Here is a 13,155-nt window from a genome sequence, read left to right as displayed (position 1 = left end):
TGAAGGGGTTAGGTTCAGTTCTTCCTAACTTTGCCTATTGTCAGAATAGGCAAAGTTGTGTGTTCAGCACTTTTTCTTTTGGTGAAACCTTGCCTTGAAAGGCAAGGCAAGTATAGTTTCTGTTTCAGTCAGACCTAGTCCAAAACTCCACCACTTTGCATAGGGTTCCTTGAAAAGGAGAAGTTGACATAGAGTTTTTCTACATGAGGCATTTATTGTGCGCTCTTCGTTCCCCACTCACTGTTGTTTACGGGTTCTTTAGACGACATTGTGACCTCCCAGTTTTGCTTCTGTTTTAAAGAAGCACGCTTTATAGACCAGGGAAAATGAGGCATTTATATCATGGAATCATAGAACGATAGTATTGGAAGGGGCCTACAAGACCATTGAGTCCAACCCCCTGCTCAGTGCAGGAAGCCTGATTCCCAGGCAGTCTCCCATCCAAGTACTAACCGGGGCTGACTCTGCTTAGCTTCTGAGATCAGACGTTATATTTACATCTATGTCCCGCCTTCAAACCCTGATTTCCTCTTGTGTATTTGCACTATTGTGCTATACCACAGTGCCCTCTACATATTATGTAGCAGAAAAGTCAGAAGGGAGACGCTCCTCTTGTAGTGCTTGGATCCCAATTCTGCAACAAAACCAAAAGCACATACAGTGGATTAACAGCCTCATGTAGAAGAGCTCACAGCCCCAAGGTGCATAGTACCTGAGGTAAAATATCTCACAACCACTTCTCCCCGCCCCCCAGGCAATAAAAATGTGTTAAAAAATTAAATAGCAAACAGGCAGCTGCCTCACCCTGTCTAATGGTAGGACATGGCAACCACCATGTGAGCTGAAAGAAATTGCTCAGTACTGGCAACAGGGTCTTTTCAAAGGTGGAATTCCTTGCTGGTGGAAATATGCTAGCTCAGCCTGTTCAGCCCTTTTATGACGGCTGTGGAAACCCCTCTCCCCATTCAGCAGATCTTTTGGAATGTAGACAATGGGGGTTTGCAGTTTTAAATGCCGCTTCCTGTCATGTGTTGATTTTTTACCCTGATACTGTTTACATTTTAAACTTTTGAATTTTAATGTTTGATAATGCAATAATTATTACATTTTCGATTCTGTGGCCACTTTGGGGGGCATTTGTAAAATCAGTACACCAGAATATATACTTAGATAGCAAGTCAATTAAAAATATACATTAAAATATGCAAACTTTAGGGTGGAATATAGTAAAATAAAGGTTTGTCTGAAGAAGTAATGGGTAACCCACCCGCCCAGGCTTGCCTTACCCCCCTCTGCAGATTGCATGGGTTAGTTGTGTAATATTTGTGGGTTCACACTAGTGCAGACAGTCATAGACCTGGACATATTTTTAAAAGCCTCCCTATTTCTGAGTAGTGAAATTTTGAGTGAAATGTCAAGCTCCTTGCAATAGGAAATATGGGTTTCAGGATGTTCACCCCTCCCTCAGTAGCTGTAGTACACTTACAGAAAAGTGAGACTAAAATGATCAAGGGGTTGGAGCATCTCCCCTGTGAGGCAAGGTTACAACAGCTTGGATTGTTTAGCCTGGAAAAAAAGAGGGTAAGGGGAGACATGATAGAGGTCTACAAAATTATGCATGGTGTGGAGAATGTGGATAGGGAGGCATTTTTCTCCCTCTCTCAAAATACTAGAACCCAGGGTCATCCTATGAAGGTGGGAGATTCAGGACAGATAAAATAATTACTTCTTCACACAATGCATATTTAATCCATGGAATTTGCTACCACAGGATGTAGTGATGGCCACCAGTTTGGATGGCTTCAAAAGGGGGTTAGACAAATTCATGGAGAAGGCTACTAGTCCTGATGGTTATGTGCTATGTTCAGTGTCAGAGGCAGTATGCTTATGTACACCAATTGCTGGGGAACATGGGCGGGAGGCTGCTGTTGCACTCATACCCTGCTTGTGGTTCCCTGGTCCACTGTGAGCATCTCTACACCAGCCTAAAATCCCACAATTAAAAGGGGGCTTTCTGCTTCTGGTCTCAATGCAGGATCACAACGGACACCCTGTACACAGGCTTCCTTTCCCCCCTCCCCTTTCCCTCTCCTTCTCCCCCTTATCTGAGTCTTCCATGTGTTTCATTGATCCAGCTCCTCTTCTTGCTGCTTTTCCTCTTTTCACAGAGGGAACTCAAGCGGAACACAAGTGGGGTAATTTGCGAGCTCATTATGTCTGATCTATTTCAAATGGAATAAAGGTCATTTAGTGCAGGAGACACCCTGGAGGTTCATGACATCATCTAAAGGACCCTCAAACTTCAGTGAGTGAGCAATCAATAGCAGGATAAAGGCTCCGTGTGAAGGAGCCCTGTGTGAACAGAATGTTGGACTAGATGGACCCTTGGTCTGATCCAGCATGGCTCTTCTTATGTTCTTAACTCTGTGCACACTTACTTGGGAGTAAGTCTCATTAAACACAGTGGGGCTTACTTCCAAGTAAACTTTCGTAGGATTGTACTGTCAGCATTTTTAGCTGCATTTGCTCACATGCATCCCTTCTTTACCTTTGCCTCTACATCATTTCCCCTCCTCTGTTGTTGTCTTCCCTTTTCCCATCTCCATCTAAATTGTAAGCTCCTTGAGGCAGAGACTTGTTTATTGTTTATATTTCTCTGGAAAGTGCCAGGAACACTGATGGAGTTATTGAAGTACCTCAATAACTCAATCTTCTTTTTCTTGAATCAGGAGATATATTTCCAAGAAAAACAAAGAACATACAGTACACCATACAATTCTCAAGGGAAGTTATTTTCACAATTCCTGTCAATATTGCTGATCCCAAAATTCCTCTATACGGGCATCTCTACACCAGCCTAAAATCCTGCATTTAAAATGGGGTTTATTGCTTCTGTTTTAAATGCAGGATCACAACGACTTCCTTATTCATGCCTTCCTTTCCCCCCACCCCTTCCCTCCTCCTTCTCCCTGTATCTGGGAGGATACAAGGATACACCTGTATCTCAGGTGTATCCTTGGTATACACCTGAGCTGAGGGCAATGAAGCAAGAGGGGAGACAGCTAGAATGCAGGTGGAGGAAAACTTGTGCTGAGTCTGACCGAACACAGGTAAGAGCTCACTATCAAGCCTACTCTGTGGTGGTGAGGGTGGCAAAGAGACAGTTCTTTTCCACCAGCATTGCATCTTCTCAGTGTCGTCCAGTGGAGATTTTCTGAGTGGTTCGTGGCCCGTTACATTCTGGGCCAGGGAGAGAGACGGTGGAACCCTCGGTGACACGCTGTTATGAGTTTGCAAGGCACTTTGAAGATAAAGTCGCTCAGATTTGTCATGAATTGGACACAACGATTAATGCAGTTCCATCGGTAGAGGCATTCAGAGCACCATCTGGTGCAGTTTTATTGCATGAGTTTCAGTTACTGAGGCCTGAGGATGCGGATGAGGTGCTTGACCAAGTCTGATCGACCACTTGTGTGCTTGACCCTTGCCCTTCATGGCTTATTAAATCAAACAAGGAGGGGATGTCTGGCTGGGTCCAGGAGGTTGTAAATTCCTCCTTGAGAGAGGGAGTGGTGCCTGCCGCTTTAAAAGAGGTGGTAATTAGACCACTCCTGAAAAAGCCTAACCTGGACCCGGAGGATGTTAACAATTATAGGCCAGTGGCCAACATCCCCTTCCTGGGCAAGGTGCTTGAGAGGGTGGTTGCAGGACAGCTCCAGGCACTCTTGAATGAAACGGATTATCTAGATTCATTTCAATCAGGCTTCAGGCCTGGTTTTGGAATGGAAACTGTCTTGGTCGCCCTGTGGGATGACCTCTGCTGGGAGAGGGACAGGGGGAGTGTGACCCTGTTGATTCTCCTGGAGCGGCTTTCGATACCATCAACCATGATATCCTTCTGGATAGGTTGTCTGGGTTGGGAGTTGGAGGCACTGCACTGCAGTGGTTCCACTCCTACTTGGATGGCCGACTCCAGAAGGCAGCGCTGGGGGATTATTGCTCTGCGCCATGGCAATTGTGCCATGGGGTTCCACAGGGCTCTGTTTTATCCCCTGTGGTGTTTAACATCTACATGAAACTGCTGGGGGAGGTTACCCGGAGGTGTGGGCTGAGGTGCCATCAATATGCGGATGACACCCAGCTCTACCTCTCTTTCTCATCAAAACCAGGTGAGGCAGTGGCTGTTCTGAATCAGTGCCTGGGCACGGTAATGGACTGGATGAGGGCTAATAAACTGAAACTCAATCCAGACAAGACGGAGGTACTGTTAGTGGGTGGTTCATCTGCCCGGCTAGGTGATATTCAACCTGTTCTGGAGGGGGTTGCACTCCCCCTAAAGGATCACGTTCATAGTTTGGGGGTGCTCTTGGATCCAGAACTGTCACTTGAGGCACAGGTGAACTCAGTGGCATGGAGCACTTTTTATCAGCTTAGGCTGGTATACCAACTACACCCTTATCTGGACAGAGATAGCTAGCTACAGTTATCCATGCTCTGATAACCTCTCATCTGGAATACTGCAATGCCAATGCGTTATACGTGGGGCTGCCTTTGAAAATGGTCCGGAAACTTCAGCTGGTCCAAAACAGGGCAGCAAGACTGTTAACAGGGACTGGCCAGCGAGCTCATATTACACCAGTACTTTTCCAGCTGCACTGCTGCCAGGCCATTTCTGGGCCCGATTCAAAGTGCTGGTATTAACATTTAAAGCCCTTAACAGCTTGGGGCCAGGTTATCTGAAGGATCGCCTCCTCCCATATGTGCCTGCCCGGACCTTAAGATCGTCAGCGGCCCTTCTCCGTGAGCCCCTGCCAAAGGAAGTGAGGTGGGTGGCTACTAGGAGGAGGGCTTTTTCTGCTGTGGCACCCCGGCTGTGGAATGAGCTCCCTAGTGAGGTTTGCCTGGCACCTACATTGTATTCCTTTCGGTGCCAAGTGAAGACCTTTTTATTTTCCCAGGCATTTTAGCTTTCTAGACTTTTAGCTTTGCTGTTTTAAATCTGTATTTTAAATTCATGCACTGCTGCTAGGTTTTATTGTGGTTGTATTGTTATATTGTGGTTTTAATGTTCTATATATTTTAAATTGTTTTATTGTGTGCCGTTTGGTTTTAATTTTGTGAACCGCACAGAAAGCTTCGGCTATTGGGCAGTATAGAAATAAATAAATAAATAAATAAATAAATCTGAATCTTCCATTATCTTTCATTGATCTCGCTCCTGTTCTTGCTGCTTTTCCTCTTTTCATGGAGGAAACTGAAGTGGAACACAATGGGGTAATTTGATAGCTCATTATCTGTGATCTATTTAGAAATGGAAGAAAGGGCATTTAGTGCAAGAGATGCCTTGAATGATCACGGCATCGTGTAAACAGCCCGCGAACTGCCGTGAAGGAGCCATCTCCATTGCAGGATAAAAGCTTGGTGTGAAGGAGCCTGTCAGGGTGGAAACTGAGCCGATAGAACCCCAGAGCAGTTCTGATTCTGAGAAGGAACAGCAATCCGTGGGAGAGGAGCGTGCTCACCTCTCACAGGCACAGCAGCTGGCAGAGATCCCTCCTGCCAGCATTCCTGAGATAGATAGTGACCCTGGCAGCGAGAGAGTGCTGGAGGGGGGCTTGCTGGATGCTCGACGCTGACGCAGGGAGCGACGACAGTTAGAGGGCACGGAAAGGAGGTGTAGCGCTCATTTGGCACGCAAGCGACGGTCGCATCCCGAGGACCCAAGAGAAAGAGGGAGGATCTCTTCCTAGCCCATACGTTCAGGGTCTTCCCATGATTCTCCTTCAAACGGGGACCAACTGCCTTACCTGGAGCATAGGCTACTCTGCTATCTTTTCCCCAGTGCTGTTCCTTGCTTAGTCGCTGGTGATTAGCATCTGAAAGAATCATTAAGTTGTAAAAGGATTAAAGCCTTGAAAAGAATCCTTTTGTCTGTATCTTGAGTTAGCTATTGAAGTAGAATGAAAGAGGCAGCTAGGGCGCTCTTGACAGTGCCCTATGTATGTCTAGATGTCAAGACAGTAAACCTGCTGAAATTCACTACAAAATTATGACTGTCTTGCTTCCTTCCAATAAGCCTCAACTGTGGGCAAAGCATTCAAAGACCCTTGATGCAGAGATGTAGCCAAATTAACTGCTCTTACAGGAAGTTGCATGTTGCATTCTGCATGAATAACTGCTCTGAGCTTGCCTTATTCCAGTCAGGAGGCATGCCAGAAATGTGACTCACACAGGCATATACAGGATGCTCCTTGAAGGATGAGTAGTTCTTGATCTTATATACACTATGGCTGGGGTAAGCAACCTTTTCGGGCACATTTGGCAGTTTGAGAAACTGTCCGGGGCACCACCACAAAATGGCTGCCACAGGAGGCATGGCAAAGGGCAAGTAACATGCCCCAAAGACTGAGTCTAAGGCAGAAATGGGTTCTGAGCCCCAACACACTGAACAACTCCTTTGAAACCACTGTTTCCAGCACCAGCAGAAACTTATTTCACACTGATCCCAGCTGCTGGGAAGAATATGTGTTAATTTTTAACAAGTCAGAGGGGTAGGGCACTTTTGTGAGTGCCAAAGAAAGTGTCCAAGAGATGCATTGGTGCCCATGGCCACCACCTTGCCTACCCCAGCTCTATGGGATTAAAACAGACATAACTGATGCAGAGTTGATGGGGGCCAGGTTGGAAGCAGCTGCAAAACATTCATTTCAAACATTCAAACATTCCTCTGGAGGGAAAAAAAATTTCTGAGAGTTGTAGCAAAGGTCAGCCATGTGGATTGTCTCGCTCCTGTGATGTCTCCATGAAACCTCCCAGGACTGGTTTTGCATTTTAAAAAATGTTTCCTTGAAAAAGTGAACAAGGTGACAAATCATTGGACAAACACAAGAATGTTCATGCAGATTAAACAAAAAGAGGCAGAGAAAGTCCATCTGAAGTACTGGGGTGGGGGTGGAAATGGGCAAAAACTGACCAATTCACTAGTATGCAATGTGTCAATAGTTTCAGTTGCCAAGCCAGGAGGAAGCTGAACTCACTCTGTGGCTGAGTGAGACTCAGTGAGCTCTCTCTGTCATCATCCCCCAAAGCAAACCTTTCAGGAGTTTAGGAATGAAACATGGCTAAAATTTTTACTTTAGAAAAGACATGTGCATCAGCTTTCAAAATCTGGGTCAGAGTGAGGTAGAGGGGAGTGAGAAAATGGGTTATAGGGCAGGAGCCGAAGAGATGCCACTATTCCTGCTGTGCTAATGGTGGGTGCAGTTTAAGAGGGTGGAAGAATCATCCTTGAGGCCCTGGCCCTGCTGTTCTCTTCTTCCTCTGTTAGTTCAGAATCATCACAGGCCTGTCTACCTCTATGGAAGACTTTGGCATTATTTATTGTGTCCAAGTAGACCTTTATTTCACTGACTAATCAGAAGTCTTTGAGCAGAAGTCCTGTGGGGAGGATTTTGATACAGACAGCCAGAACCCCACTAGGTAGAATGAGGACTCCTTCAAAGCAGGGTCTCTGATCACTCATCATGTTCTATGTGAATTCAGCTGAATAAGAGTATAACATGCCTCACCATGTTAGGGAATGAAGGGCAGTGCCCAGGACGCCCAGGAATACTGGGGGTACAGCTTGGCTCCCTCTATTCCCACTTTGAGCTCTCACACATTCCTCAGAACTATATGAATAGGACTTCATACAAGACAGGAATGCTATTTCATACACACTCTCATTTCTCCATAATTGTGCCCTGTTCACATGTTGAGATTAAAAACACACACACAACTATTTCTACTTTCTCCTGGGCAACTTGTACGGATTATAAAAGGAATACATAATATATAAGGAATTCCTTATAATAGGAATAGTTCTGTTGTTTTAAACCAGTTATTGTATGTTAAATCTCTGGATTGCTCCTAGTATAGGTTTTATTCTGGTTTTACTTTTATATTGTAGTTTTAAACGTTTAAATTTTACATTGCATTTCATGCTGTGTTTTGTGGTTTTAACTGTTGTGAACCATCTAGAGAGCCTCGGCTATTGGGCAGTATAGAAATGTAATAAAATAAATCCATCAATAAATAAAGAAAGCAAGATGCAGTTTGAAAAGGAAGCTTTGGAACAGACCTGGTCCTGAAAAAAATAAAATGTCATTTATTATATTTCTATACTGCCCCATAGCTGAACCTCTCTGGGCAGTTCACAAAAATTAAAAACCATTAAAATACATTATATAAAGTACAAAACCATTTATGTGTTGACATAGAACAAATAGCACACACAAGAACAACATATATCTAAAACAATTTTAAACAATCAGCCAGGGACAATCAAAGGGACTCCTTATATGCTGCCAAATGCCTGAAAGGCCAGTTTTACCTGGCGCCAAAAAGATGACAGTATTGGCGCCAGGCGGCCTCGTCAGGGAGATCATTCCATAAATGGGGAGTAACTTGACTTCACCAGGAGATGGGCAGAACTAACTTCCTCTGGATCAGCGCTGCTGCATTCAGAACAGTTTTGTGCCCAAATGAGCTTCTGTACAATTGAGACTTCATGTCAGTAACTACAAGATTCCTTAGAGAGCCTTGTCCCAAGATGCATTCTGTCTTGATGTCATTTCCACCCCCACCCCCAGTGGCAAAAAAGAAAAGAAAAGTGAGGTGGAGGGAGGTAGCGTTCTTTTGTCTCATGGCAGGGACAATTTCAGAATAGTCATGACAGTATTTTGCTTGATTCCACATAAATTCTTCTCACTGTTGCTGCTCTGTTGGTACAGACTACAAGGGAAACAAGAAAGGCAAATGGATACCGTCTACTGGAACAGCAGTCTTTGGTAGTCTAACCATTTAGGTCTGCACTGCAACTCTTCAGATGGATGTTTATTGTATTTATTCAATGAACTAAAGATCAGAGATCAGAATTCACATTATCCAAGCTCTGCCAGGGGCTCAGCTGACGATCTTGGGCAAACTTCCATCTCACAGTCTTAAATCCTCCATCTGGAAACTGAGAAGGTTTTTGGGAATGCATAGATATACCGTAGGTTTAGTGATAGCAATAAAACAACAACAACCAAAGCATAGCATCTTTGCAATGTATTGTTATTATTACCTCATTTTAAATCCATTTAGCTTTATGTCGTAAAAATGGCAACTTCAGTAGATACAAATGTTTTAACATACAAATGTTTAATATCAATAAAGAAGTGCCATTTAGAAGGGTAATATTGTTATATGCCACTATACGCATTGCATCATCTGGTTTTACAAGAACCAATGATTTCCTGCTTTTGACCTACATTTTGTAATGAAACATGGCTTGAATCACATCAGCCAAAAATTTCTGATGAAAATCTGTGATTGAAAAGCCAAAGTACACATTTGCATTTAATAGTTTGTAAAGTCTGACATTTGCAGCAAATTGATGTGAGTTTGATTCATAGTATGTGCACTACTATTTTTCCGTCATTCCATTCCACTTATATTGATAGCAATTTAAACATACCGGAGGGAGCAATCCTATGGCCACTATCCAATGTGTCGTACAGCAGCCTCCTCCCCCGCTCTGTCCTCCTGCTAGACAGCCAAAAGCTTCTGTCTGGCCGAAAATGCAGGGCAGAGGAAGCGTGAAGGGAACAATCCCCTCTGTGCTTCTCCTGCCCTGCATTGACAGGTCACCTCCGAGTTTGGAGGTGGTCACCTATCTAGTTAGGATTGCGCCCTTGAAGTACAATAATTCAAATTAATGAGGAAATTCACCTCCCACTCTCCCTTCTCTTTCTCCTTCTAGAACTGTATACTAATAGAAAACTTGGGTGCTGCCCAACAAGGCATTTGTTGTGCAACATTTTTTCCTCATTTACAGAATTTTATGGGGGCTCCAGATGTCTGTCTGTCTGTCTGTCTCTCTTATTTATTTATTTCTATACCACCCAATAGCCAAAGCTCTCATCTTCAATTTGTAGTTCTCCTGTGTTTTCTCATTACTTCTTCAACTTTTTGCTTACCAGAAAAAAAACTGGTTATGGATTGAAAGAGGGAATAGCTGGACATTGTCTTTTGAGGAGCTCTCCATCTGCATGCACCCTATTTGTCAGAGTGCCTAGCCTTATTTAGCCAAAATGTACCATCTGGTCCACTCAAAAGTCACAGTTAACAGGCTTCAGGAAACTGCAAGTTGTGCGGAAGTACAAAAAGAGTTAGGGAAAACCCCGTTGGGGAGGGGAATCCCCCCCAAAAAACAACCTAATGAGGACTGAGTATGCTCAGTGGCCATGGCACGCTAACTGACTTTGGGGGGACATGTGAACAGAAAAACATGGGAATCTGGTGGCTGGAGCCCTGAATGGGAGCAGACCACACTGCAACATTTTGTTGCAGGTCTCACTTATATTTCACAATAATATTGTTTTTATTTCTAAACAATGAGAAAACCCTGCCCAGAGATTCACAGTCTAAATAAACACAGATGAGGAACAGGGAATAAGGAAAGGTGACAACTATGATAACTGTTACCACCGCTGCTACTTGTTTGATGTCATCACTGTCATCACTAGAATTTCTTCCACACTTTGCCATTTACCCATCATTTTAGTACTTTTTAATATTTTGGACAGGACGATTTAAGTGTGTACATTATAGTGTACACTATATACAATATCATTTAGACCAAGGGTAGACAGACTTCAGGACCGCACATTCTACTTTGTTTTTCTTTTCACTTTTCCTCCTTTTTGGGGGGGAAACTGGTGCCAGGTAGAAAATAGTGGCTCATGTGGGCAAACTTATGATAATAATTAAGGAGCAAGGTGCCTCTGATCACATGCTCAGCCCAGGAATTTGTGACCAGTAGCAGAAGTGTTAACAGGTCCTTTCATACAAAAATCAACTTCTGGGTTTCTCCTAAGTATTCTTTTTCAGCAATCTAATTTGCAGTTGTGCTGGGGAGCTTTTTAGCCATTGTTATTGTTAGACAGTTGTGAGTCAGAAGCCCTTGCTGGTCTACTCCCAATCACCCAGAGATCTACCAGCAGATAATGATCCACCTTCTGCCCACCCCTGGTTCAGACTGCTGATCAGTACTATTTTCATTCAATCGAGTAAATGTGGTTTTGCCTGGTAATTGCTCAGAGTGAGACTGAAATCACAGCTTAGGCTCTGAATGGTTTTGAAGAAGGATTACAGTGTGCATACGCTCTGTGTGTGTGTGTGTGCGTGTGTGTGTGCGCGCACGTGCATGTGTGTGAGCATCTCTACAACAGTCGAAAGATGCCCTTTCCTTCTAACGATGACTCAACTGAGCTCTGTATATTAATTATAAATTATTTCACATGCACTGAAAAGAAAATATGTCATTCCTTCAATTTTTCTCCCCAAAAGGAAGATATATTGAGGCTTTGGAAATATGTACATTTATTTACAAGTTAAGACATGATCTAGTATGATGCGCTGAATTCTCCCCTTCTTCCCATGAATTCTGGTCCAGTATACAGAATTCTGGTTCAGTATACCTTCAACTTAGCACCTCATCTCTCCCTTCCATAAAACATCCAGTCCCACCTGGCCTCTGGGACTGCTAAGTGTGTGGGAGGAATACATGTAGGACAGAGACTGGATCACGCTTTGTGTGATCTACTAACGCTTTGTGTGACTACTAATCAATTAAAAATTGTTTTTCAGTAGACATCAATACTTTTAACAGATCTCCATGGTTTCCCCTGAATTTTAGATATCCCATCTGATCAATTTGTTTGAAAGGAATATGGAGAAAGCCAACGTAACAGCCATGAAGGACTTTTATCTGACTGGACTGTCTGATCTGCCAGAAGTGCGGATTTCCCTCTTTGTGATGATTCTGCTGATCTACTTGATCACTCTGGCAGGGAACGGGGCTATCCTCATGGCAATCGGGACAGATGTGCAGCTCCACAACCCCATGTACTTCTTCCTGAGTAATTTATCTCTGCTGGATGTCCTTTGCCCAACTGTCATTGTACCCAAGATGCTCCACATCTTATTGTCAGAGGACAAGACAATATCATTTGTTGGCTGCATGCTGCAACTCTTCTTTCTGATTTATGTGGTGGGCACGGAAATTTTGTTGCTAGCACTGATGGCATATGACCGCTATGTGGCTATATGCAGCCCCTTGCACTACACACACATCATGAGTAAACGGCTGTGTGCTCAGCTGGCTGCTGGGACGTGGCTAACGGGCTTTATCAATTCCATGGTTCATACCTCACTCACTTTTTCATTATCTTTCTGTGGGCCCAATAAAGTTAACCAGTATTACTGTGATATTCCCCCAGTGATGGCACTCTCTTGCTCTTCTACCTTCCTCCCTGAACTGGTTCTTCTTCTTGTGGCTGGTATTTTAGGAGGTGGTGCTTTTTTGGTCACCCTGATCTCTTACATCTATATCATTTCTGCTATTGTATGCATGCGCTCCGCTGAGGGCAGGCGCAAAGCCTTTTCCACCTGTGGTTCCCACTTGACTGTAGTTTGCCTGTTCTATGGGACCACCATTGCCACCTATGTTCGCCCCACCTCTACCTATTCACCAAAGCAGGACAGAATTGTTTCCATGCTGTATGGGGTTCTTACTCCCATGATAAACCCTATGATCTACAGTCTGAGGAATAAGGAAGTTAAAAGGGCCTTGGTCAAAGCCTTTAGTCTGAAAAGATTTTAATGAAGGGGTTAGGTTCAGTTCTTCCTAACTTTGCCTATTGTCAGGATTGCCTATTGCCTATTGTTCAGCACTTTTTCTTTTGGTGAAACCTTGCCTTGAAAGGCAAGGCAAGTATAGTTTCTGTTTCAGTCAGATCTAGTCCAAAACTCCACCACTTTGCACAGGGTTCCTTGAAAAGGAGAAGTTGACATAGAGTTTTTCTACAGGAGGCATTTATTGTGCGCTCTTCGTTCCCCACTCACTGTTGTTTACGGGTTCTTTAGACGACATTGTGACCTCCCAGTTTTGCTTCTGTTTTAAAGAAGCACGCTTTATAGACCAGGGAAAATGAGGCATTTATATCATGGAATCATAGAACGATAGTATTGGAAGGGGCCTACAAGACCATTGAGTCCAACCCCCTGCTCAGTGCAGGAAGCCTGATTCCCAGGCAGCCTCCCATCCAAGTACTAACCAGGGCTGACTCT

General features: G+C 44.0%; 1 protein-coding gene across 1 annotated transcript; it reads left to right on the top strand.

Annotated features, from left to right (window-relative positions):
• Window positions 1-11,755: 11,755 nt before the first annotated feature.
• Window positions 11,756-12,688, top strand: LOC146358107 (olfactory receptor 5V1-like). Its single transcript, XM_084829163.1, has one exon. It carries the CDS (start codon window positions 11,756-11,758, stop codon window positions 12,686-12,688), a length of 933 nt encoding a protein of 310 aa, XP_084685289.1.
• The last annotated feature ends 467 nt before the right edge of the window (window positions 12,689-13,155 follow it).

The sequence above is a fragment of the Heloderma suspectum genome, chromosome 1 (assembly GCF_057233095.1).
Source record: "Heloderma suspectum isolate Gila_16-S chromosome 1, 16-S_ref, whole genome shotgun sequence".
NCBI lineage: Eukaryota > Metazoa > Chordata > Lepidosauria > Squamata > Helodermatidae > Heloderma > Heloderma suspectum.
The sequence above is the reverse complement of the archived record's forward strand: the minus strand, read 5'-3'. Positions and strand labels throughout refer to the sequence as shown.